The 27,900-nt window shown below is 43.8% G+C and overlaps 1 protein-coding gene and 1 long non-coding RNA gene across 5 annotated transcripts in view; one reads left to right on the forward strand and one right to left on the reverse strand.

Moving 5' to 3' along the window:
- Window positions 1–1,348: 1,348 nt before the first annotated feature.
- The window catches only part of PRKACA (protein kinase cAMP-activated catalytic subunit alpha), a 60,110-nt gene continuing 33,558 nt past the window's right edge, over window positions 1,349–27,900 (forward strand). The window contains exon 1 of one of the 4 annotated variants that reach the window (XM_082213636.1): window positions 1,349–1,517. In XM_082213636.1, coding sequence (XP_082069762.1) covers window positions 1,472–1,517 — 46 coding nt within the window. In that variant the 5' untranslated portion in view covers window positions 1,349–1,471. Of the gene's footprint in view, window positions 1,518–13,791; window positions 13,889–14,093; window positions 14,122–24,732; window positions 24,938–27,900 lie in introns of those variants that run through there. The other 3 variants (XM_082213639.1, XM_082213637.1, XM_082213635.1) reach the window with 3 other exon arrangements.
- On the reverse strand, window positions 12,853–14,031 carry LOC309527116. Its single transcript, XR_014217111.1, has 2 exons — window positions 13,938–14,031; window positions 12,853–13,059 (listed from the first exon to the last, which is right to left on the reverse strand). It is a non-coding gene; the product is annotated as an uncharacterized lncRNA (long non-coding RNA).

Below are 27,900 nucleotides of genomic sequence, written 5' to 3' on the forward strand. Positions count from 1 at the left end.
TAGTTTATTGCAGCAAAAACAAAGAAGAATGTTGTGGCATTTTAAGGCTATCATAATAAATAATAACTGTATTAGTATTTAAGAAGCATTTGTCATGGTGACAGCCATGTCCTACATTGCCTCCAGGGCTGTTAACAATTGCCAAACAAACAGTGAAGTGAAAATGTAGCCTAGACTCTTCATAACGTTTACGTTGGTTACACAACGTGCTCCGGAATAATCCAGGAAAAACCCGCAGACTGTGTATGTCACAAAATGAACAACTATCAACAATACTTCGGGCATCAGATTTATTACATAAGTTCAGCTCGTTATATAAGCTCTGAGCCCCCCCCCCCGCAACTTCAGCCAAGATTTGGAAAATCCTGTCATCCTACGGAAATTTAGATAAATTAGGGCCAAACTAGACGGAGAAACCTCTGAATCCACTTTACCCAGCCATTGTTTCACACGCTCACGTAGCTAGAGACATAGAAGGCGCAAATGCACTGTTTCCTCCCACCCTCCAGTCCGCGTTTATGGGCGTGGTAAGCAGCCTACATCAGAGAGCGCTCCGGGTTAATCAATAACAAGCATAAACGTCTCCATTCATTCAAAAGATGGCACAGTCAGTCTATATTCATACATTAACCGAAGTGCATGAACAAAGGGGTAGTCAAGGACTGTCAAACGTTAGTCTAGGTACACAAAGCAAGCTGGTGAGCACAAGCTCAGCTGAACGCCCATTCTTATCCGAGCATCGCTTTGTCAGGCTCCCGCCCCTCAAAAATGAATTTATTCCATACTGGTCAACCGAGGACAATAGCTTTGCGCAACAGCGAACCCCTATGCTCGCTGCACAATGGAATCCCTGTATTACTTATTTCTATTTCCCACTGGAAGCATCAAACCCCACGCCCGGTTTTCGCCCTCTCCCCGCTTCCTCCGGAGACGCGTTTTACTGCTGCTGCTCCTCCTCCTCCTCCCTTTACAATGGACATTCTTCGGAATTAGGAAAATCTAAATATTCTAATAATAGCACCCTGAGCCCCCATCTCCCGGCCTAGCCAATTAGCGGATCCACACCAGAAGGGTGGGACTCTAAATCTTCCGTTAGCCAATCACAGAAGCCGGTAGAAGCCTTCGGCTTCAACCCGACACTTTTTGCGCAAGAAGGAGGGCGGGCGCGCGAGAGGAAGCCGTCACGGTCCGCGGGCCAATTGCGACCGGGGCTTCGGCGACGGGACCAATCGGCTGGCGGCAGCCGCGCAGGCTAGCCAATGGCGCACGCGCGGGGAGGTGGCGCCGCTGCCGCCGCTGCTACTGCCGCCAGGGGAGAAGGGGGCGGAGGCGACCCCGGTCTGGCAGGGGAGGGGGGGATTGGGCCTGGCTGGGCCCAGCCGGAGCCTCCTGCCGCCTGCACCGAGCGAGCGGGGAGAGCGCCCCCTCCCCGCGGGCCCAGCCCAAGCCCCAGCCCGGCCCCCGCCCGGCCATGGGCAACGCGGCCACGGCCAAGAAGGGCGGCGAGATTGAGAGCGGTGAGTGCGCGGCGGGAGGAAGCCGGGTGTGGGGAGCGGGGGCCGCAGTCTGGGAGAAGCCGAGGCAGGAACTGGCGCCGGACCTCCCTCTTCCCTCCCGGAGCGGGGAGGGTGCTGGGGTTTGCGGGCAGCCGGTTCCGGAGAGTGGAGGAGCAGCGGGGGCGTCGCCGCCCGTGAAGCCCGCTCGCGGGGCAGGACACCGCCTTGCCCCCCCCTGCCTTCACACCAGGTATCCCGGGCCGGGAGTGGGGGTGTTTCCCCAGCCAGGCCTTTGCCTCCGCCTGCCGTGCCAGGCTTATCCGTAGTGCGGGGGTGGCGGGCGGCCCCTCCGTGCCTCGTTTGTGGGACACCTGGCTGGCCGGTGCTGCCGGGGGACTTTGGGGGCGATCTGGCCGGTCTGCCTGCCGCGCTCTCCGGCGCCCCCGCCCTGCCTCCCCTGGGAGCCTGCGAGTGCGCTGCCTCCACATGGAATGAGTCCCCATTCTTCGCGTTCGCCTTCCCCTCCCATGAGCCTTACTTTTAATGCTTTGTCCGATTTGGGTCCACGTGTGTGTTTATTGGGGAAGAGGGTTTCTAGCATGGAAAAACGGGGTTTTTTTTTAAAAAAAATTGGCGAGCTGGGGTTGTTTTCTGCCTCTGGCAACACTGCCTCTGGTCGTGCCTGTGCGCTAAAAACCAGTTTGTGTTGACTTTGTCTGTAACTTGCAGGTTAGTTATCCTCCCCAAATATATCAAACAGATTTAAATACGAAGCGTAGCATTTTCTCTTTTATCTGAAGCTGCTTAGTTAACAGTGGCTGGTACCGAATGTGTGCAATGAAGCTAACACTTTGCTATTGCTTTTAGGCAGGTTTGACAGGTTCCTGTTCAATAGACAGCTCGCCCTGTTAAAACACAAATGGAAGGCTACTTAATTCAGCAGAGACAGACGGATGTGTCCGCTACGCCCCACCCCCCAGAGGAAGCTGCAGAATGGAACTGCAAACGGGTCAGGCAGGGCCTCAGATGGAAAGACTAGCAAGAAAGCAGGAAGTATGTTTGTAGCGTACCTAGATGGAAAACAGAGAGGTCTGCTTGGATTGCTTTCGAGGAAGTGGAAGGCAGGATTTTGTAGCTGGCGGCACACTTGCAGAACAGTCAAAGAATTAATGCTGGAATAGGACCTCGTGAAAACTATTTAAAACTACACACACACCTTTTGGGTTCTTTCATTTTACCTGTCTTCTTTGGGAGCTTGTGGCATGCAAGCCTGTTCAATTGAGTATGAGTTTTATCTGCCACATTGCATCCAAGCAGTGGGTGTGCAAAACTGCACTGGAGAATTCAGGTCATGTTTTTTTTTAGGACTAATGCATCTCACAACCTTGTTTTGTATACCAGCATCTTTAACAACTGGGCTTGGGCTCAGTTACAGATAAAAAATGTGAATCAAAGTTACACTGCAGAACTCGGGATTTCTAGGTGCTAGTACTATTCTTTGAACATGGAATTGTCCATCCTTAAGGGCTCCCTCAAAAGATAAAGTATAGGGGGAAATGTATGAAAATTGCAAAGGAAGTGCCAGGGCTTGGCACAGAAAGTTATAAGAGAGCTCTCAGACTTCTGCTCTGTGTGGACTCAGTCCTTGTCCCAGCATGTACTCCTAAATCCCTTCCCAGAGTTGTGGATAGGATTCAGGAACCTTGACTTCTTGTCCATTATTACTCTCTTCCCTTCCCAGCTTGTTTTACTCTGTGATTAAAATCCCATTACTGTTTAGACTGAGGCTGACCCTTTCCCAAAGAGATTATTACACTTAGTAGCAGTATGGCAGGATTATATCTGTGGCTTGTAATGATCACTGTAGAAAGAGGAAAGGGCAAGGCACATAGCAAGTGTACAAATTCCTACCCCTGCATCACTGCCTTACAATGTTTTAATGTATTCATTGTTTTCAGCACTTCATTCATTTGTCAGCTGTTAACAGTATCCAGGGATTGCCCAACAAGACAACGACAAGAATCCACCAACAGCCTATGAAGCAATATGGCTAACCTGATCCAAAAACACCCACCCCACTCATACATGAAAACAAAGTTCATCACAGCCAATCACAAACAAACAACCGCACCCTAGGGCAACCCCAACCTCTCACCACCAGAGGAACACAAGCGAATAGTAAAGAGAACCCACACAGGCGACGTTGACACAAAACCCCACACATACATTAAATTAAACAGAAACCGCCACCTGACCCCATCCCCACCCTCCATGGTCCCCTCCACCTCTTCCCCCCTTTCTTCCTAATGTAACACTAAAGTTGCAACAAATGAAACTGATCTGTAGAAAATGTAACTTGAAAAAAGAGACATTGCACATACTTTTGTAAACCAAGAAACCTTTAATAAAAAATACATTAAAAAAACAGTATCCAGGAATTTAGGGACTCTGTAGTAAGAATGAGATGGACCAATATTTTGGACTTCCTGAACAGCAAAAGCCTGATTTATACTGTTTTTATTAACCACAAAGATAGCTATTGCCAAAGAAAGAGAACTCAACATTGTGTATTAAAAATAAGTTGTGCAAATTAATATTTTGTGCAGATACACTTATCTTGTAGAAATATGTCTATGTTTGATTCTAAATATATTTATATTATTTTGTGGAATTTAGAATATATCCTGGAAGGGAATCACAGGTAAATGAGTGACATAGGGTAACATGAAGTGCAAGATTCATAGGTACTTGTGCATGTCTTCGATGATCACTGGTTCTTTCAAAAGCACATTTGTAAATATTAACTGAAGGACTGAAACCTACTGTTATATATTTAAAACGTGGATTTATCAGCAATCCAAATACTACACCATATTTGAGTATGTGGAATCTCAGGACATGCATAGTTCTGACTCTTAAGTTATTTTTATTTAGGTAAATGTATACCTTGTCCTTCTATTGTGATCGTGGTACTTGGAAGAGGAGTTTGTTAAGTCAAGATAGGGAAAATTTAAGGACATTTCCTTAAAATTGTCTTGAGTAGCTGTGATTGAATTCTAAACATCCTTCAAAACTTTAGCTTGATCATCACATTTAACATACATGCATGCATGTCATCTAATAAAGTTCAAGTTCATAAATTGATGGTTGTAGCCAAAGCCCATGATAGTATTAATGCAATAATACAGAACATATATTCATAATACAAAAAGACTGCCAAGTTCCTGAAACACACAGTTTCCCTTGTATCTCTCTCAGAACTCCAATTCTAATATTTTGCCTTTTAAAAATCCAATTTACCAGCATCCATAATGTAAGAAAGACAAGTTCCCAGATACACCAACAAACTCAAATCCAGCTTGATTTCAGATTAAACGTCTGAAGCACCACCACAATTTATAGCAATTTTATCTTAACTCCTTTTTCCTGATTTTTTTTTTCCAGCCAGTGTATAGAGGGCCATTCTGCATGTTAAAGGTAAAGGTACCCCTGCCCGTACGGGCCAGTCGTGTCCGACTCTGGGGTTGCGCGCCCATCTCGCTTAAGAGGCTGGGGGCCAGCGCTGTCTGAAGACACTTCCGGGTCACGTGGCCAGTGTGACAAGCTGCATCTGGCGAGCCAGCGCAGCACACGGAAATGCCGTATACCTTCCCGCTAGTAAGCGGTCCCTATTTATCTACTTGCACCCGGGGGTGCTTTCGAACTGCTAGGTTGGCAGGCGCTGGGACCGAGCAATGGGAGCGCACCCCACCACGGGGATTTGAACCGCCGACCTGACGATCAGCAAGTCCTAGGCGCTGAGGTTTTACCCACAGCGCCACCCGCGCATGTTATGGAGCTATTATTGCCACTCAAAAGAAACAACAGTGTGTGCCTGCTTGCTTGTGTGAACAAAGGTTTCAGAAAGCCATCTCTTGGCCCTCTCTATAAGGGGCAGGCTAACAGATAATAAGTGATGTCTCCCACCTGACCATAAATACAAAGTCTGTATACAACACCTTGTTGTAGTCGCCTTCCAAGATTTGGAAACGCAGCTCAATAAAGACATTTAGGGAAACTTGTGAAAGTTGAGATACTAGCTCTAAAATGCTCTTTTTTTCAAGAGTGGGTAGCAAGGGAGAAATTTTGTGTTTCTAATTAGTTGTAGGTCCCTTCTGGGTTCTGTCCAGAAGATCTAATCCCTTAGTTGTCATCTAGTCAAAAAGCTATTTCCTAGCCTTTGCAACAAATGATTTATTGGCAGTTATAAAATATTACAAAGGCTATTTTCTCAAGTAACAGCATGCATTATATGAGCTCCATTAGATAAAAAAACCTGAAGGCTTCTGAACACTGGCTTGTTGTAGAAATATGCTCTGTGGACCATTATTCTCTGCACAGAATAATCCAGTTAGCAACTGAAATAGTAATTATTAATTGTTAAATAGGAACTTTAGCACACTATCCACATGATATCCAAGCTGTAAGGTTTAAGAAGTGGGAAGGAATCCTTGGATCTGCCTCTGCCTGCAGCTCTCCTGGTATATGTGCAGCAGTTGGAGGTGGGCTCCCTTGCAGCTTTCCAGTCCAATCTGTCCCCTTTTGTTGCTTTCAACAGATCTGAGGAGCAGACGCAACATTAGACCTGTGCCTCTATTGCTGATGGAACTTCTTTGCAGATTTGTTGTTTGATCCACAAAGAAACTGTGCTGATAAATTTTACTCCCAGCTCTCATATTTGGCAGGATTAAAAAGGAAAACAAAGCACGACTTCAATTAAACGGAGCACAGCTTTAATTAAACAATTAATCCAGTATAATGTATGTGAAGCTTTTATGTGAAGTGCACTTAATAGAAGCACTGTTTCTTTTTATTAAATGGGACATCCAGGTGCCTGTGGCTTGGCTGCTAGGCTCTGTGTAAAATGTCTATTATGGAATTTCTGGAAGATAGATGGGTCACGTAAACTTCCTGCCTACTCTGATGAACTCAGAAGGGGAACAATTCTTTTATTTATGTAGCCTTTTTTTAAAAAAAACCTGACAACTTAATTATTGTGATTCTCTTTCATTGGCGGCTTTAAAGTTGAAACTAGATAACAACTACTACATCCTACCTTTCCTCCAATAAGTTCAAGGTGGAGTACCTGGTTCTTTCCCTTCTCAGTTTGCCCTCACAACAACCTTGTGAGGCAGGATTAAGTTGAGAGGCAGTGCCAAGCCCAGTTTGTGACTGAGTAGGGATTGTGCAACATTACATGGAGGTCCTTTCCAGCTCTGCAACTGTCTGTTTAAAACAGAGGTGCCTTAGGTGTGGACATCCATATCTTGTTGGACCCCAATTCCTGTCAGCTTCACCTATCTGAAGTAATCATTCAGTGCAAATGATAAATGGATTTTAATAGGCTAGCCAACAGATCTGGAGAAATGCAAATAGGCCTTCTGTTTGTAGCCACCTGCCAAACGTGAGACGGCTCTCAGATGTTGATTGGAGTGCAATAGGGGTTACTTACAGACAGTCCTTGAGGTATTCTGGTCCAAAACGCTTGTCAGTTTTTTGGTCAAAGAAAATGTGGCTATATAGGTATCAAAGTTGTGGCTGACTCACTGTTGGTATGGTAAGTAAATATAAATGAAATGTACGGAGAACCCATGGATTGGTAAACTGAACTCTTTCAGTTTAAAAAACAGTCCAGTAGCACCTTAGAGACCAACTAAGTTTGTTCTGGGTATCAGCTTTTGTGTGCATGCACACTTCTTGGTATCTGAAGCCGCTTTTTTCCAAGCTTGGGCCCTCCAGATATTTCAAACTATAGCTTCCAGCATTGGCTGTACTGGCAGAAGCTGTTGTGAATTGGAGGCCACCAGGTTGGCAAAGGCTTAAAATCTTGCTGGTATTAGAAATTGAGTTGGTTCATCTCTTGGCTTCTGTGAAAGTGATATGATTTGCCTATGATCTCTCTACCGTATATAAAGTGGAGTGGGTTGGGGCTTCTGACCCAGTGAAAAAAACCCTATCAGCATGTGTTAATCTGGTTTTTTAAAAAAACATAGTTTGGGTGAACACAGAGTCCCTGAAAACACACTAAAACTTAGAGAATATGCATTGGTTTTGTGGTTAAATTTTGTTTACTTATATGTCTTCTCACCCTCAAAAGGGCCTCCGGGGCCTGCTGCAACCTTCAAGTGACAATAAAACAAATTATAAAACCAGAGATAATTTCACATCAGCCAACAAATCAAATCCACTGCTGGCTGTAATCGTGGCAAGTAGCAAAAGAACTCCCTGGAGTTGGGGAAAGGTGTTAGGAGTAAGCTGTGATTACTGTAAGAAGTTTCTTCAGAAGATGCAGACAGGAGAGGAAAATGTAAGAAACCTTTATCTGTGTACACTATAAAAATATGAAACTGTTTCCTTGCCCATGTAATTGGCACTCCGTTCTTCCAAGGTTCCGAACAGGCCCCAGCAGTTCTTGCTCTCCTCATTAGGTTCTCCCAGTTATGTGACTGAAGCTGTCTTCAAGGAAGAGTTTGATGTGCACGGGATCCCAGATGTTTTAGGGTTCTTGGTAGGTTAAAAGTGTGAGCTCGCACTGATGATTAAGATGAGAAATTGGAACTCTATTAAAGATCAGAGTAAACTAGCAGGAACTTTTGGTAAAATGAGGTCAAACCTGAGCTTACAAAGCCAATAATGGACTTTGAAAGTTTTGTGCGCTTTGGAGCTGAAGGGTGGGGTGGCAAATATGCCAAGGGTGGCTATTTTCTGTGAAGAGTTGGTATGGTAGGTAAAGGCTAATAAGGAAGCAACAACTTCATTTGTATGAGTAGCACAGTGTCGGGAATGCTTCATACCTCACAGAGTAAAGGTTCAAGTGGTGGTACTTTTGCTACATAATTTTGAAGTGTCTAAGAAGCATCTGTTTCATAGCATGTACACATCTGGGGAGTCAACCAAGGCCGTTCCTTGCCATGTGCATAGGTGCATGTAGCTGTTTCACACAATGTGTTCACCATGTGTAGATCATGAATGATCTTCAAGAAATTACTACAACCCCGTAAGTCAGAATGCAAATTGCTGACGTGAATTAGGGCCCTGCTGCACCTGTAAGCACTCATTGATTAGTGTAAAAATCCACTCTTTTTGCAATCAAGATGGCTGGTTTAAAATGTGTTTAAAGAGTAATTTACTGCCTTAACAAACTGGAGTATGAACGCTGAGCAGCCCTTTGTACATTCCTTTGTAGAATCCAGGGATGATTTCACACTTAATTGGTTGTTGTTTTTTTTAGTGTGTGAATACTTCATAATACATAGCATTTAAATATTAGCCAGCTCTTAAGTTGCTTGAAGCGTCTTAAAAGCAAAGTGCTGCCCGTTTCATTCTCCTGTGTAGGGCAGTCAGCACGTGTTTCTGGCAGGATTCCTGGGCTGCATCAATAGGAGTATAGCATCTAGATCAAGGGAGGTAATAGTGCCACTGTATTCTGCTCTGGTCAGACCACACCTGGAGTACTGTGTCCAGTTCTGGGCACCACAATTCAAGAAGGACACTGACAAACTGGAACGTGTCCAGAGGAGGGCAACCAAAATGGTCAAAGGCCTGGAAACAATGCCTTATGAGGAACGGCTAAGGGAGCTGGGCATGTTTAGCCTGGAGAAGAGGAGGTTAAGGGGTGATATGATAGCCATGTTCAAATATATAAAAGGATGTCACATAGAGGAGGGAGAAAGGTTGTTTTCTGCTGCTCCAGAGAAGCGGACACGGAGCAATGGATCCAAACTACAAGAAAGAAGATTCCACCTAAACATTAGGAAGAACTTCCTGACAGTAAGAGCTGTTCGACAGTGGAATTTTCTGCCAAGGAGTGTGGTGGAGTCTCCTACTTTGGAGGTCTTTAAGCAGAGGCTTGACAACCATATGTCAGGAGTGCTCTGATGGTGTTTCCTGCTTGGCAGGGGGTTGGACTCGATGGCCCTTGTGGTCTCTTCCAACTCTATGATTCTATGATTCTATGATTCTATGACTGTGATAAGTGGGTATCCAACAGCGGACTCTTGTTGGAGTCACCTGCTGAATTTCTGTTTGGATTGCTGCCGATAAGGGGCGTAGGGGCTTCTTCTGGGAAAAAGATTTGGTAGCCCAAACCCTTAAGTGCTGTTCTCCTTGTCACTTCCTCCAAGATTCTGTGTTGCTTTCTGAAGTGTTGCAGACAGGTTAGTCACCAGGTGGGTAATTTCCGAGGGTGAGCAAATGCAACAACCTGCAACATCTCTCTACACTATATTTGCACTCATCCCTAATCACACAGACAAGTGTACAGGCATTCACAAACCACAGGCAGACCTTCCTGTGCTCCCACTGTTGTTGCCACTGCCATCCTGGGGTGGACGGAAGAAAGAAAGCCAGCAGCTCAGGCCTGCAGCGCGAGCAAGCAGACCAGGTGGGCAGCCCAGGCAAGCCTTCCTACGCGCTCTCTGTCATTGCTACCACAATATGGGTGTGTGTAGAGGAAACAGGTCAGCGGCCCAGGCAGGTAAAGTGGCAGAGTTGGCCACCCGGACAGGCCTTGCTGAGCTCCCTCTGTTACCATCTGCAAAGAGGGGGGGGGGGCGGCGGCAAGAGAATGAAGAGGCCCTCTCCCTGCTGCTGCCAGAAGGAAATCTGCAAATGAAGCAGAAGTGGGGAGATAGGGGAAGGTTTTCTGCCCATCTTGTGGGTGGGGATTGAGCCAGTTGTGAGGGGTTTGGTGTGGGAGAGGTGTAAAACGAGAGGATTGGCAATGGGGGTGGGGTTATATAGTTCATAAGTCCTGCTTCTGATTTGGGAAATGTTTTTGGTCTTTGTGCTACTAGCTTCATGCTCCCTTTCTCCTGGGTTGACCGCCTAAAAGACACGCTTGACTCTTCCACTGCCTCCATGCCAAGCTCTTTTTCTCTTTTTCTCAGGCGTGGACCTCATCCTGTTGCCTTGTGGTCTTGGTGCAGAGGGAGCAGCCATCAAATTTCCACAATCTGTATCTATCTGTAGACTGATCTAGCAGTACGATGTGGAGAAAGTTGATAGAGAAGTTTTGCTCCCCTTCATAAAAATAGAACTAGATGTTGAATGTTGGAAGTGCCACAGCACACAAAAGGAAGTATATCTTCATTCAGGGCATAGTTAAACTACATGCTGTCACAAATGTGATGGTCACCATCTTTAAGGCTCCTGGTCATGGTGGCTGTGTATAATCTCACGTGTCAGAGGTGATGAGCTTCTGAATAGGGTTTGTCAGGAAGCACAAGGGGAGAAAGTGCTGTTGTGATCGTGACCTGGTTGTTGACTTCCCATAGGTCTGAGTGGCCACTTTGAGAATAGGATGCTGGACTAGATAGGTCTTTGGTCTGATCCAACAGAACTCTTCTTATTCTTATATCAGCTAGATCTTATCCTGATTTGTTAGTTGCTCCAAGTATTTTAGGTTATCTTTTAAAATGCATTTTATTATTATGGAACAGAAACACGGAACATTTCCTGGAGTTGCTTTCTATATCTCTTAGCCCCTGCCCTTGTTGCTGTTTTGAATTGGGAAGGCAGCAAAATAAACTGAAATTTCAAGAAGATCCAGCTTGCTTTTTTTCTCATATGCTGGTGGCTGCAGTAGCAACTTCCCTTCCCTTCCAGTTTTAATGTGTAAAACTGAGCATTGACCCTGAGTACTAAAATCCTTGACTAGAATGATTCGTTTCCTGATCAACCTGTTCTGTTTGTTAGTAGGTTAATCAAGAGGTGATTTCAGACCAAAGACTGTAAAGGGGTCTGTCTACTAAATTACAAAAAGGGAAAAAAAGATTGGACATATTGCTCAAGAGAACCCTATTATGTTTAAATGGAGATAGAAGCTGTCTAAATGACAATGACAAGCTGGCTTGAGTGACTACTGCCTCTTGCTAACTGTAGCATGCTGTAAACCTTGGTGGATAAGTGAGGGAGTATTACAAATTAGTGCATTTGTAGTTTTGGCAGGAATAGGAGAGTGGTTTGGGCATCCACAGACCAGATCAGGCACGTTCTTCAGCCATGATGCATTTAAGACTATCAGCGCCTGGCCTGTGGAATGTTTTCTGGCAATTCTAATTAGGAGAACAAACTTGAAGTTTAACCTTCTGTTGCCCTGTGGTTCAAGTGTGGGATTGTGTTGTGAGCCATTCCACTTGTAACGTTTTTGCAAAGGAGTAATGGCTAATAATTGTATTGATCAGGTTAGATAAGACTTACAGGCCAGAGCCTTATTGTAGCACGATACAGTGATTGGGTTTTGGCTCTTTCCTGATGAATTTCTCGTACATGGAAGATTGGAAACTACAAATACAGTACCCGGTCTTATGTGTTCGCTATTTATTTAGCAGCTTTTAACCTTGCTTGTTTAGACTTCAAAAGTCATTTCAGCTGACAGAATTTTAAAAAAAGAAAAAGAAAACGCAAATCATTAAGAACAAGGAGAAAATGCAACCATTGGACATGCCTCTAACCCAAACACCCTCCTAAAAGGATCTTAAACATTATACTTTTGAAAGCTGATGCAAGAGTTCGTTAAATGCATTCCCTAGGGATAGTGTTCCAAAGAGTACCCCTCATCCTCCTGCAACAAACAAGGGAACTGTTAAGCATTGCTTTTCCAGTGTTCCCAAGGACATAATAGTGGTGTAGTGTAGTGGTTAAGAGCAGTAGATTCGTAATCTGGTGAACCGGGTTCGCTTCCCTGCTCCTCCACATGCAGCTGCTGGGTGACCTTGGGCTAGTCACACTTTTCTGAAGTCTCTCAGCCCCACTCACCTCACAGAGTGTTTGTTGTGGGGGAGGAAGGGAAAGGAGAATGTTAGCCGCTTTGAGACTCCTTCGGGTAGTGATAAAGCGGGATATCAAATCTAAAAAAACCCCAAAAAACTGGTGGTATGCCTCTGATAACTTTGGTTCAGGGCTTTAAATATCAAAAATATACTTTGATGTGTGCTTAGAAGCACACTGGCAATGCATCCAAATGTTTGAAAACGGATGTAATATATTGTCAGCAATCTACCCCCATTAAGAGCTTTGCTGTTGTATTTATTTATTACATTTATATTCTACTTCTCTAAGGAGCTCAAAACAATGTACACGGTCCTCCTTTCTTTACCCAGCCCTCCCTGTTATCTTCACAACAACTTGGTCACTAGCCCAAGGTCACTCATCAAGCTTCATGGCTGAATGGGGGTTTGAACTTAGGTTTCTGTAGCCTGGACATTCTAACCATTACACTGTCCATTGCCCAAACATAGCGTGGAGTTTAGCTATAGCTGACACAATAATGTATACTGTAGTTTAACAGTGCTGAACAAAAAGGAAAAAAAATGGATGCTTTTTGTGCCATCTGGTGGCCATTTATTTCCTACACTGGTGAAAAGGGTCTACAAAATAATGTTATCCACTGCACCTCTACAAAACTGGGTGTTGTGGCCATGCATACTTCTTTGTACTTCAGCTGGAGAAGATGACCCTGCTGTGGATGGATGCCCCCACACTACCCTGATGGAACAACGTAAGAGAATCCTGTAGAGAAAAACTAAAAGAAGAATTAGTTTTATAAAGACATGAATTCTAAACACGGAAGCAGTGACATGCAGTGATTTTTTTTGTAGGGGAACACTTTGGGTCAGAAGCACCACCTTGTGAGGATGGTTGCCGGGGGGGGGGGGCAGAAGTCTCCTGGGCTTTGAGGAGGAGGTGCCAGGCTTTAATGCTTTAATACTCTAATTTACCAGGAACATTTAGGGGACTAGCCTAGTCCCCCTAGTCAACTGCCCGGAAGCTGGTGAGGTTGGGGAGTACAGAGGACCCTTATAACTGAAGTATACCTGAAGGAGCGTCTCCACCCCCATTGTTCAGCCCAGACACTGAGGTCCAGCTCCAAGGACCTTCTGGAAGTTTCCTCACTGCAAGAAGTAAGGTTACAGGGAACAAGGCAGAGCGCCTTCTCGGTAGTGGTGCCCACCCCCCGCCCTGTGGAACACTCATCAGATGTCCAGGGAATAAACAATTCTCTGACGTTTAGAAGACATCTGAAGGCAGCCCTGTTTAGGGAAGTTTTCGGTGTTTGATCTTTTATCATGTTTTTAATATTCTGTTGGGAGCCGCCCAGAGTGGCTGGGGAAACCCAGCCAGATGGACAGGGTGTGAATAATAAAGTAGTATTATTGTAACTGTGTTCAGTCACCTAGTTTTGATTTGTTATACAAACTTGAACGAAGCGAAACAGCCAATCGGGCGCAGGGCAGCAGGCCTGTGTGCTGAGGGTTCTGCTCTGGCCACGCCCTCCCAGTTCTACAGGAGATCACTGGAGATCAGACCAGGCAGGCCCGGGGCCTGATGTGCTCTGCTCGTGTTTCTTAAAAGTATGTGCCAAAGGCAGGCTCCTGGGCCTCGGAAGGGTTTGATCCTTACTCTTGTTCTTTACAGGGTCTGGCTTTAGGTCTTTTAAGCGGGCTGTTTCACTCCACCCCCCCCCTCTCTGCCCCTTGGAGCCGGTCTCCCAGAGAGCTGGCAAAGCGGTAGTATGGATTGGGCCTTCTGGGGAGCCATAGGTGAAGAGAAGCCACATTCCAGACTGGCAAGATGGAGGTCGGAGGTGAGGGGGAGTAATAGGCTGGGTAGCCTGGGGAGGAGAAGAGGCTCGGAGACTATGATGCCAGCCCTCTTGGGGGTCCAAGGAGGGGGTGTTGTGGCTTTGTCTAGGGACAGGTAGCCCTGGTCTTCACCGCAGGGGAGGGAGGGGAATGTGACAGGATGAGTGGAGCTGAGAAGTAGAGAGATTTCCCACTCTTAATGTGAGGTGGCTTCCGTTTGGGCCCAATCGAGGGACTTGGGAAGGTGAAGAATGGCTTTGATTTACTTAGCTGTACCATCTGGCTTCTGCAGGCTGATAATTTAAGAAAAGGTAGGCCCTTTGATTATAACATGCTGTTCGGTCTAACTTAACATAATCCCATCTGGTTACCTTTCCCTGTCTTGGCCTCTTGCAGGTTTGCACTGTGGCAGGTCAGTAATTCAGGTTTACGTTCCTTGAGGGAGAGGATTTTTATTTCTGTTGGGACAGTTTGTACAAGGCCCTAAAAATCTGTGGTTACTGTGGGACTGAGTTCTTTAGAGTGGAGCGTGGCAAGTGGCTAACAGAGGGAATGTCCACACTTTGGATTCCTATGTTGAATTATTAAGAGAGAGCATTATTTGTTAGAGCTGGTTGATGGTCCTGGAGCTTATTGATTAAATTATGATTGTACATAAGTGTGCTGATTGAAACCCAAACTTCATATTGAGGTCTGTTATAGTTAAAATGCTGTTGAGAGGGATGCCTTTTCTAAGAACTGGGGGGAACTGGAGAAGTTCAGTGTTTCTTATGTTAAGCATAGAATACTTTGCTAATTCTCCATATAGAGAAAGTAGTACTTTGGTGCTATGCAGAAGTAGGCTGTGAAGTTTGAGCTCTGTTTCAATGATGTGCGTAATGTAGAATTAGGCTTTTCTAGAATGGAAAATAATGTTAGTGGTGTCTTTGGCAGACTGGAATGGGAATCTTGGGAAGGCGTGAAGGTTATATAAATGAAGGAGCAGATCGTTTAAGATGCAAGCAGTGAAAATAGGGAAAGTGCTGTTACTCTTGAAAAAGGAATCCGTTTTATCTTCTAGTGAGTTTTGTTTAGGATGTGTGCAAAGAAAAAACAAAGCAAACAAAACTATATAAAGCTGGAATACTTCTGGAAATCAGACTTTCATAAGTTTTTTCTTTTTGTTATACATCTTAATCTCAGCTCCTTTGCTATGGTTGTGCAGTGCGGAGATATATTTATTTTTTAATGGCCAGGAGAGAACCCAAAAGATCACACAAGCAAAATTCTTGATTTTGTTCAGCATCAGGTCCATACTGAAAATCTTTAACTGGGGTCACCAGTCAGTCATACTTGTATTGTTTGTAGCAGATGATCATTACATGTAAGAATCACTAGCTAACTGAATTTTGCTTTTACAGACTTAACTGCAGTAGAGTATATGTGACCCACTCATGTAACTTTCCATGTGATGTACTTGTTTGCTTTCAGAAGCAGACTCACCGGGGTTCACTTCAAATGAATGGGTACCTTGTGATGCAGCTGTATTGCTTGGCTTGGTGTGCATTCAGCTTCCAACAGCCAGCATATGAATAGAGTGCTGAGTGGAAGGCTTTATGCACCCTTCAGTGCTTACTCTTTATTCTTTTTAACATAGGTTGAGAGGTAACAGGTTGAGATGCATTACTTAATTCCAACTGTGCTGCTTCCAGTTCGTGATCTGATCCACCATCTGCGAAGTACTTCAGATGAATGGAAAAGTTCAAGGGACACTTGGCCACAGAAAAGAGTTTTGAGAGAGATGTGGCCCAGCACCATTCCCTGTGGTCCAGCCACCAGAGGGGGGTGTTGCACATGGTTTCTAAAGATGGTATAATGCTGATTGGTTTGCCAGTTTCAGAATGTGTGATTCGAGCATCTCTTGTTACCAATTAATGAGAAAAACCATGGGGTGTGTATGTCACTTGTAATTGTTGGCAAGGTGTACCGTTTATGCTCTGTGCTCCTTGTTCAGTTATTACTTGGTTTGGAAAAGAGAAAATGGTTGATGATACCTTTTGCAGATAAGATTATCTGTTTCTGCATTAATCACAAAAGACACAAGCATAAGAGACGCAGGTGATCTCAGAAGTTGCCTCAGTGTGCTAGAATGTGTGGAAGTGCTAATGTTGGAGTTGTAATATGTATTACTATGCCAGAAAATAGTCATGTTGTCGGATATCTCCTTTTGCAAAGCTCTTAGCACATACATGTGCCTCTTGAGAGCAAACCTGTGGCTTTAGAGCTACGGTATATGGTGAGAGAGGGTGTGAAGTACATATAAAGGAATAAGGTTTCAGAAAGTGGAACACTCATTAGCAATGCATTATGTGTACCGAGGTGCTAAAATATCGCAAACAGTCAGATCCTAACAATGTGTACTTTGGAAGTAAGCCTGCTTGATGCAATGAGAAATCCTTAACATGTAGATAAATCTTCCAGTTTACATCTAGATAAACTTTACAAAGCCATGTAAGGTTGAGGCTGCAAAGAAGGATCACTTTCAAATCCCAAATGATTGTTGCAAGAGCTATATTGGTATCTTCATTCTCTCCTTTGCAATCCTGTTCACAGAGCAAGGAGCCACTTTGAGAGAGGAATGGATTTCAGCTGATCAGCCAGCAAACATAATAGCCATGTCTTTTCTTGCTCTTCTTCATACCTAAAGCACTATCTATAGGAAGTGTGTGTGTGTGTGGGGGGAAACATATGTGTGTGTATACACATTGTGAAAACAATATACATCCAGGCCCCATTACATGTAGATGTGTGAGTACCTAAGGTGCAGCTTATTCTGACTTGTACTTATTGTGTAGAGGTCACCATATTGCACTGAGCCGTACTGTTTTGTTACACAAAGCCTTTAGGTCAGGTTGATTTCTGGTCTACCAGCTTTTGTTGGACTCCCATCTGCTGCAGTCAGCATGACCCGTGGTCGGCTAAGATGGGAGTTGTAGTCCTACTTTAGACTGGTATGCTGGGTTCAGCATTTTGGAACGGGACAGTCAGAAGGATGGGACAGCATTGGTGAATTTAGCTGCTGGTTGACAATACTACTATTTTATGCTTTATACCTGCCAGCTGTATTGAGAATGAAATCAACTTGTCCAGCCTGGCTGTGGAAAATGTGCATGAGAATGTGTGATATCCTCATTGTGGGGTTCAGACTTGTGGAAGAAAAAAAATGATGTTGCTGTGAAGTTTTGCCTTTTTTGTGGGGAAGCTGTGTAATGGGATCACCACCCTTTGCAATCTCCTATCAGGATAGTTGTAGCTCAATATTGTTCTGTACCTTGTGTCTGAGAGGCCCTTATTTTTCACAGAATACCTCTTGATTACATTGCTGTCAGCAAACGGAGGAGGGGGGAATTAAAATTCTGACATTTATATAAAAAAAAACTGTTTGGAGACTTCACACAGACAAAGCCCTAGCTTTCCTGAGTAGCGTGGGCTTACTGGCAAGCTTGTATTAACTATGCAAACCCTGATATCATGTTACATTAGCGGGTATGGAACTCTGTAAGTGTGGTTCTCCAATTCTAAAGTGTTGCTCTTTGGCTTGATGGTATATCTCTTGATGTCTCATTCTAAACATTGATGTGCTGATGCTGCAAACATCAGGATAAAACTCTGCCAAAAGTTTCTAAACAATATTTTCCATTGAGCATAACTCATTATTTGGTAGTGGTTTGGAATTTTGAATTCAGAAGCCATTTTTAAAACATTATTGCAATGCTTTATTGCATTTGTTTTAAAAACAAAGACTATTCACCAATTCTCCTTCCTTTCTCTCATTAAAGTTTTCAGGTGTAATTTAAGACTTGTTTATGAAAATACATAAGACAGAAACTATGCAGGCAAACATAACTGGAGGATTTTACAGTGAAAACTGTGGCTCTCGGCAGCAAACTTGTTAAAGTGCTGGGAATGGATAATGAACTAAAGGGACGTAGCTGACTTTCATATTTTAGTTAAGTATAATAATGTGCACAGCATGTATAAGCATGTTTCCGCTCATACCATTTCTGCAACTTCCATTGGTAACCACTTATATTTTGTGCTTGCCAATTAATGGAGGACTCCATCTACTAGTGTTTTGTAAATAATGACAAATGTGCAGAAGCCCGCCCTCTAAAAGCACTAATTGTTGCATATCTCACTCTATCTGGTGAGTGGTACAACTCCCACATCAAAAATTCAGGTGGTCAGTGCTACCTAATTGATTTACATCAGTTTACACCACCAGCAATTACTGAAATGTAGGGAAAGGAATGGCCAGTAGTTAACAACAGTCTGTTAGCAGAAATTAAAAGATTCAGCTTCCCCAACCATCTTTGTTTTAACTAATTCTGATGCAGGTCGTTATCTGATTTTTATTTGTTACCTATTGCTCTTTACTGTGGCTTTAATGCATGCCTTTTGCACACTGTGAGCCCTCTCATGAACCATTCTGGTTAAGAGGCAGTGTTGAATATGTCAAATTAAATAATATTGCCTGGCGTGTTTTAACTGAGAAACATTCCTCAGTGTTTCGTTTTTAGCTTCTGTGTGGGAGCTTCATGTTTCTAACCACTTTCATTCTTAGTGAAGTATTCCAGGCTGCTCGGAATGGCAGGGAGTCATATCGTACCAGATGATTCTTTCAGCCAATTAGGGTGACCCAAGTTCCCAGGGAGTCAGCTTAACCGATTAGACACTCCCAATATCTGACATATGAAATTGGGTTCATTGTAAGGTAGCAAAGAACAGAAAGAGCTCTGTCAAAAGAATCTGCTGGCAGAGTGTGCCAAGAAAGAAAAGTCTGAAATATCCTCAAGTCCCAAATATTCACTTTCCTTTCTGAAAAGGGCTTCTGCATCTTACTCGCAAGTTCTGAGATCCAGTTCTAAAGAGTGTTGTGACAGTCCAGTAGGTGCAGTTGGAAGAGGATGCCACTAAGTACATTCTGGTATTGAGTTTACATAATGAGAAAATTGGTTCCATTACCTATCAATTTGGTACATTTGAAAGATATACAGTGATGAGGTGATATATTCAGACTTCAAAAGAAAGACGTGTTCCATTTCTAAGAAACAAAGCTGATGGTAGCACAGTTTGATTTTGCTTGTTCCCAAGGTGCATTGCCCCAGGACAAGTTGACCCCATGTTCAGAGTCTATGAAGAAGAAGAAGAAGAGTTTGGATTTGATATCCCGTCTTTCACTCCCCTTCAGGAGTCTCAAAGCAGCTAACATTCTCCTTTCCCTTCCTCCCCCACAACAAACACTCTGTGAGGTGAGTGGGGCTGAGAGACTTCAAAGAAGTGTAACTAGCCCAAAGAAGTGTAACTAGCTGCATGTGGAGGAGCAGAGACGCAAACCCGGTTCCCCAGATTACGAGACTACCGCTCTTAAACACTACACCACACTGGCTCAGTAGTATCCTGAATTTTGCTTGCCAGTGGCCACCTCTGAGCAAGTGAAGACTTGTCCATGTATATATATATATATATATTTAATGATATTTATTAAGGTTTCAAAGAAAAGAATTACATGAATTTAAAAAAAAGAAGAAAAAGAAAGACAAAAGTAAAAATAAAAGAAAAAATACAAATACAAAAAAGATAAAAAACACTTTTAAAAAATACATCAGTCTTTCCATACCTTACATTCATTTCCTTGTTTCCCTGACCTCCTCACGCCTCCCTTTTTTGTATTCCAATTCAGTTAGTTAATTCAGCAATTTCTTTCCCTCTTTGTTTTTATCTTAGTCCTTTAACATAATATATTATAACTTTGGATTCTTACCTGTTAACAATCCATTTTTACATACACCTTTATAACATTGCTGCTTAAACCACTTAACTTCATTCTGACATCATTCTAACATTCATTAATTTTGCAATATTTCTGTAAATAGTCTTTAAATTTCTTCCAGTCTTCTTCCTCCGACTCTTCTCCCTGGTCTCGGATTCTGCCAGTCATTTCCACCAATTCCATGTAGTCCATCACCTTCATCTGCCATTCTTCCAGAGTGGGTAGATCTTGTGTCTTCCAATACTTTGCAATAAGTATTCTTGCTGCTGTTGTGGCATACATAAAAAAAGTTCTGTCCTTCGTTGGCACCATTTGGCCGACCATGCCCAGGAGAAAGGCCTCTGGTTTCTTCAGAAAGGTATATTTAAATACCCTTTTCATTTCATTATAAATCATCTCCCAGAAAGCCTTAATCCTTGGGCACGTCCACCAAAGGTGAAAGAATGTACCTTCAGTTTCTTTACATTTCCAACATTTACTATCGGGCAAATGATAGATTTTTGACTGGGGTCATGTACCACCTGTATATCATTTTCATAATATTCTCTCTTAAGGCATTACATGCCGTAAACTTCATACCTGTGGTCCATAACTGTTCCCAGTCAGCCATCATTATGTTATGTCCAACATCTTGTGCCCATTTAATCATAGCAGATTTCACCGTTTCATCCTGTGTATTCCATTTCAACAGCAAGTTATACATCTTTGACAAAATCTTAGTTTTGGGTTCTAACAGTTCTGTTTCTAATTTTGATTTTTCCACCTGGAGGCCAATTTTCTTTGTCCAAATTGTATGCCTCCATTATCTGATAATAATGAAGCCAGTCTCGCACTTTGTTTTTTAATTTCTCAAAACTCTGCAATTTCAGTCTATCTCCCTCTTGTTCCAAAATTTCCCAATATTTCGGCCATTTGACCTCCATATTGAGCTTTTTCTGAGCCTTCGCTTCCATCGGTGACAGCCACCTTGGGGTTTTATTTTCCAATAGGTCCTTATATCTTATCCAAACATTAAACAATGCTTTCCTGACAATATGGTTTTTAAATGCTTTATGTGCTTTGACCTTATCATACCACAGGTATGCATGCCATCCAAATACATTGTTAAAACCTTCTAAAAGACTTGTCCATGTATAATCTGGAAGCTTTTCTTCCACTGCAAATGGCAGGTGTGGAACTCCCAATCCAGATAAGGATTGCAGCAGCAGTAAGAGGTTAAAGCTCCCTGTTCTCCTGCCAATTCATACTGAATCCCTGTGCCTACTAAGTTCCTTTTTTAAAAAGGCCATTAATTCAATTGCTAACTGTGTGAAAAGCATCTTGTACGGCCCTAATTTTAATGGCACATCTATCTGTACCAGCATCTAAATGTTCTCTTTGGGCTTCAAAATGTGTGTAATTAAGAAGGCATTAATTGTCCTTTAGTTGGTAGTTTATATTACGCTACAATAGTTCTGCCAAATGGGGGGGGCAGGGGTTGACCCCAAAGTAGTTAATGATATAAGAAGAGCCCTGCTGGATCCAATCAAAAGCTGATATGATTTAGCATCTTGTTTCCCACCATGGCCAACCAGGTACCAGATATTGGGAGGAGGTAGGATATGTGCACTCCAGCAACTGGTATACAGAGGTGTGCCACCTCTGATCCTGGAGGTAGGATACAGCACCTTTCTCCCCTTCGCACAGTTGTATGTGGCAAAAACTGATGAGAACTTTGATGTAGCAGTATTATGGTAAAGGTATTATGGGTACAGAATTACTTGTACAGACCACTTGCTGTCATCCCAAACTGTCCATTCACTTAGCCTTTCCAGTTACTGTATTTTCCGTCTATAAGACGCCCCCATGTATAAGACGCCCCCTATTTTGGGGGACCCAGAATTAAGAAAATGGGGGGAGATGTAGCCGTGTACAGTATAAGATGCCCCCTAATTTTTGACATTATTTTTTAGGGGGGAAACCTAGTCTTATACATGGAAAAATACAGTAGGTCTTCTTCATCTGGTTGGATTCTTGCTCAGCAGCTTGCATATCTGCTTGTAGTGTTGAAGGGTAACCCTGTTAAGTCAGAGGCACGGAAATTGCTGAGGAGGGCAGAGCACCTCAAGGACTCTTCCACCTGTCCTCTTGGTGTGCCATTCCATGTCTTACACAACCATTGCTTTCTGCCGCTGTGGCTGGTTGCATTTATTCCAGCATGCTCATTAAAAAATATTTTAAGCTTTTGTGCTGAACCCGTCAGAGATTTGCCTCCTGGGATGACAAAAAAATAATAATCACCTGATCTAATGAAGCCTCACCTGCACAATGTTTAACCCTTTCTGTGTCTTCAAAGGTGAGAACCTGTTTGTTTTTTAATGCCACAAATTAAGATTCCTAACTTCTTGAGAGCTTGGAAACCTGGCAACTTCTCTGCAGTTAGTAGGTCTACCCTGCTCTAAGTACTTGGTTTCTACTACTGCCTACAAGTCAGTCTAGGAAGGAAATTGTTTGCTCTACTTCTGCTACATATCACATTGATGTATTTGATCTGGATTGATTCAGCTGAATTGTAGTACTGTGAAGAAGAGATCATTATTTCCTTTGTTTTTCTGCTAGAGATGCGTTAACATGCACCCAACGGATTTGCAGTATGAGCAGTAGTTGTTGTGAACTTTTGTCTTTTCTGTAAGTCGGGTCTAGAATAATGGTTTGGATTTCCAGAAATGGCATGCTTAATACTCAGTTTGAAGCATTTTCCAGCCATGTGAGAAGTTGTTCTTCCTGGGTGCATCATTCGTCTACCTAGTTCAGTAAGCTGTCTTTGGCAGTAGTCAAATCTGACTGCTCTCAGAGGAAGTGACTGTGTTCTTGCTTTGTGATCTGAATGATGATAAAGTGTTGGCCTGCAGAGAGGCTTTCTGAACTTTACGAAATGCAGAGCAGCAAAGGGATCCTCTTTGCATTCTTAGTTAATAGTTCCGAGTTTCAGTCCTTAAGCTGGTGCATCTCACCAGTTTCAGCAGAGAGAATGGACAATGGAGGAGTGCAGTTTCCTCATGTGCATGTTTTGCTGAACATTAGTGCAGAAGATGCAAAGTTGGTAGCCTGTTCCTTTAAGGACTTTGTACAAAGCTGGCACCATGCCCAGCCTCTTCTCTTCTTCTTCCCACTTCAAGGCAGTTCCTTTGGGGCTTTTCCTGAAACAATACCGCAAGCTACCCTGCCACTCTGCTTGCTCTGCTTGCCCTGCAGACAGTCTCTGAATCAAGAGCCAGCTCTGCTTTGAGGGACAATGGAGAGTTGCAGCACAGGCAGAATGAACTATGCAGCCTGAGTCTGGATCTGTGCTGAAGGCGTAGAGAACAAGGCTGTCGTCTGGAAACAGCGATATGGAAGCTGAACCCCGTAGTCCTCAGAGTATGTGGGAAGGCGACTCCGAATTCAGCTTCCAATTTTGGACCCAGCTTTTTCTGTGGATGCACTTGGTTGGCCGGTTGGTCACTTACGTCCTGCGTAGCTTTGGGGGGCTAAAGCAATAACTCCTTCCTGTCCCTTATGACTTGGTTGTTCTTTGGAGGTCCACTGTGACATCTAATATTTTTAGAGCTCTTTGGCAAGCAGTCCTATGAGGAAGAGACGTCGCCCTGTATTTTTTCTTCTTTCCTTACCTCCATTCTTCTCTGTTCTGGATGGCCTTGCCTAAGAAAGGCTTCTTAACCTTGAGAGAAGGACAAAGCTTTAGAAGCAAGATTTCTGGTTTCTCTTCCCATGTTTATCCACACACTCTGGACTGTGCAGTAATCTTTTGCTTCATTCAGAGAATATGAGCTTTTGGGGGCTGCTTAGCAATAGAATCCAGAAGTCATGAGGACTTCCATTCTGCAAATGAATGTTCACCCTTGGAATGTTGTATTAGTGTTTAGAAAGAGTGATTTCTATCTCCAGAACATGGAGCATCCAAGGGGATATGGACTTGAATGAGCTCCTACTTTGAGTTTTGGGGGGCCACACCTTGTCTTATTCCATCTACAGCATCAGAGGTTTGCTTTGGTGTGCTCTAGTTTCATCAAGTTATCTGAACATCTTGGTCCCTTCCAACTCTACAATTCTATGATTCTATCTCAGTCTCCCTCTCTCCTTGAATTGTTTCTTCTTTCTGTTAAAGAATCACCTCGTTTTGGAAGATAATAGGGCTTCCCTACCTGACAATTTCCTTATTTGCCCTAACTTCAGCCCTGAGGGCAAAAGAGATTCGGAGAATTTGTGAGCTATTTTAAGCCTCATTGCATAGTCCTTGCTACTGCTGATCTGGCAGGCCTTGCTCCCTCTGTATTAATCAAATCTGCCTGCTGTTCACCCTCTGATCAGCTGTGTAAGTGACCAGGCTCCCTGTATTTCTTTCTAAACAGAGAGAATATGGAATGAACTGTCTTGGAGCCTTTCTGAGCCTTAGCGTGGGGGCTTGGGAAAACCTAATATGGATGGCTGCCCCAGACTTGTTGCTGAACTGACATGAATGCTATGGTCCAGGGAGGTGGGTTTGATGGAAGTCGAGAGCAGTCGGCTCAAGCCAAAATGCCTGTGTGAATCACTTGGAGGGGAATGTTAAGAACTCTGCTGAATCTGGGACTGTGTCTGTTCTCCGGTTGCTGCCTTTACCCCTCTCTTCCTGTGGCGGGACAGGAAAAGCAGTGCCGCTGCCTCTACCTGTTGGCAAATAGCAATGACTGAAGAGAGTGCCCTCCTGGATCCTGACTGAGCTGCTTGGCTGTGTTTGCTCCGAGAGCAGAGCTGGGGCAGAGGAAAAGAACCGGTGATAAAATAAAAGAGAAACATGAGCCATGGAGCTGAGGTGAACTCTCAAAACTCCAGCAAGGACAAAGGGTGTAAGATGTCGGCGCTACAGAAACTGGAGAGTCTGGCAGGGCGGATCTTTTACTGGGGGCCACGGAGTGATGCTGGGGCACCGAACGTTGGGGAGGCAGCCTATGAATCTGAGCACACGGCAGCCTGGAATGAGCAGAGTGAGTTGACAAGGGAGCACGGTTTCCAGGGGTGCCAGAATCGGTGGGTTCCCCCGAGACTCTGCTCCAGAGCTGCTGCTGTTCTGTGCCTCTTGGTGCATGCGTATGCTTGTGGTTGAGTGTATAACTGGAATCTGAAATAGGGCTCTGATATTTTTCAGAGAAGCCCGCAAAAGGCTATAGCCTTAGCTCCGACAGCCATTCTGGCTATGACTGTTGACTACCTCTTTCCTCATGCTAAGCTAAAGTGTAGGGTGCTCAACTTTAATGAGGCCACAGCTGCTTGGTGTGTGGCTTTGATTTTGGCCTTAGAGAAGCCCCATCGGTTCTCAAAAGCCCACTTCAACTCACTCTTTCTTACTATTTGTTATCAAGCTGTTGGAGCCGGATGCTGCCCTAACTCTGCAAGTGTCTATTGCACGGAGTAGAGGTGGGGAGCCTGTAACTCTCCCAAAGTTGTTGGGCTTCTGCTTCTATCAACCCTGGCCCAAATAGCCAATAGGAAGGGATGATGTGAGTTGTAGTCTAGTAACATTGGCGGGGCACAGTTCCCCATCCCTGACTTAGAGAAAGGATAGCTGGAGCGTTCCTGGATGTTCTCCCACATTTTGTGGGGAGAATTGCAACTTTTTGGGAAGTTGTGGGGAAAGGTAATTATTAAGAAGCAAATTCTCTTTGCCCGTGTGTGTTTCAAAACTTTCTTCCCATTTTGACAGATTTTCCCCGGCCTCTCCAACTGATGTTGTCACTTTAGCTGTTTTGGTTAAAATGTGTGGTCAGAGTTGTTGACATAGGGAATTTCAGTCTGAGGTTGACAGAGTGATGTGAGTGAAAGTCATGGGCTGATGATTGTTCCTTTTTCCTCTTTGCTGCCACTACCAGTCAGGATTGTAGCTTTTGTTGTTGACTTGGTGTGATGTCATATTCTATTTCTGTCACTGGCTGTATCTTAATTCATGGTGTTGTCTACCTGTAGAGTGATGGGTTGTAAATAGATGGTAGGTCTTCTATTGTTCTGTCTGGACCACACATTACTTCTTCATCTAAGGCAAAAGGGAGTGAATGCAGTCTTTTCTTGGATCCTCAAGTATGTTTAAACAAAACTGTCACAATGTTTTGGCAATGCTGCTTGGTCTAAAATAGAACCTTGTTGAACATCTGATGCCAGATTCTTCTGTGGCCCCTTTAATCTTTTGGCATTGACACCTCCTCCATGCTGCATCTGAGTGTGTTGCACAGGAAGGAAAGTGTTCAAAACCACCAGCAGCACATTTTGGATCTATTTAGCTTATACAATACACATGTAGATTCTGTTCAACATCTACATGAAACTGCTGACAGAGGTCATTTGTAGATTTTGGCTGTGGAGTCATCAGTATGCAGATGACAGCCACCTCTCTCTCATTTTCATTTGTTCCTGTAAGATAGTTGAAAGGCTGAATTGCTGTCTGATATCTGTGATGGACTGGATAGGGTGCAATGAGGGCAAACATAATTCAGACAGAAGAGGTACTGTTGGTAGTTGGACCGTGTGATATGAGATTGGTTTTGCAGCCTGTTCGGGGTGGAAAGTGTGAAAGTGCAGATGCTTAGTTTTCTGCAGGTGGTGAGGGGTGCCTTTTCCCAGTATCACCAGGTGCAACAGCTATCATCCTCCCTGACACAGGGGAATCTTGCCACAGTCATTCCTCCTCCTCTAGTGACCTTCAGATGACAGTGCTGTAACTGTTTATGTGGGGCTGCCTTTCAAAAGCGTTTGGAAACCTCAATTAGTTGCAGCCAGAATGCAAGGCACTTTGAATCTGTAATTAATGTATATGAATGCTGATTCTACATGATTTGCACTAGCTGCTGATTAATTATCATGTTCAGTTGCCTTGAACCCTCTTGTGAGGAACCCCAGGCTTTTGCCAGAGTTCAGCCTGCTCCAGAGAGGGTGCTCACCACACAACACCCTGCCTCTTCTTAGCTAGGCAGATAATAAACCAGAACTCCAGCTAACACTGCACAACTCTCTGGCTTGCTGAAGACCAGAAGGTCACTGCAGGGCTGGTCCCTTTGCATCAGCCAGTCCACCCAATCTGACACACAGCAATGCGCATCTGCCATCAGCTCTGTCTTCTTTTGGTTTTTTATTTATTTCAAGATCAGAGCACTTGGGAAATGTGAAGTGCTTCCGATCTCCTCCGATGTTTCCAAAATTGACAAGCCAATTGGAGCAGTTCATTTCAACAGTATAATGTAAGACAGTAGGGGGTCATTTTGTTGCTGCAATTGGCAAGGATTTCTAATCCTTAGTTTTTAACAATCTACTATAAACCCCTTGGGGATCTGTTAGTAGAGTATCTTCAGTCCACCCCGGCCTAGAGCATACAAATATAGGGTAACGTCATGAATGATTGGTGGCTATTTAGCTTCCTGCATAGTTTCATTTGAATTAACTAGTTAAGCAACTCTGCAGTAGGATTAGATTTCTCTAACAGTGATCCCTGTATTTCATGTTTATTAAATCCTCATAAAGAAAGCATGCTAGTTAAATCAGGGTGGGTTTTGTCTATCCTGCTAAGCACTGAAAAATTTGTGTCTGTTTTTCAGAGATGTCCTATGTCCTTTCAAACAAGGTGTTCTCTAGATTTGTGTCATCTTCTCCAGAACTGTTGACTGGATTTGCTTTCCTACCTTGCCCTGTCCAAATCCAGGTTTAAATGTGACTGTCTTTGATCTTATATTAGCTTGGCAACCCTAAATGCTTAAGCAACAATAAACAAGTATGTTACTTGTCAACCACCCACTGGGGAAGATGCATAGAGTGCATCTGTCAGTGAAATTTTAGGCTTTAATCATCTGTACCCTTAGAGCTAGGTTGGCTGGCCAATTTCATTTAGACAAGGACTATGAGTTATTGGTACTCCTGGCTGAAATGTGGCAGACTTCCTTTGTTGATCACTCCTGCAAGCTTAGTG

The sequence above is a fragment of the Podarcis vaucheri genome (assembly GCF_965113315.1).
Source record: "Podarcis vaucheri genome assembly, chromosome: 2".
In the NCBI taxonomy this organism is placed as follows: domain Eukaryota; kingdom Metazoa; phylum Chordata; class Lepidosauria; order Squamata; family Lacertidae; genus Podarcis; species Podarcis vaucheri.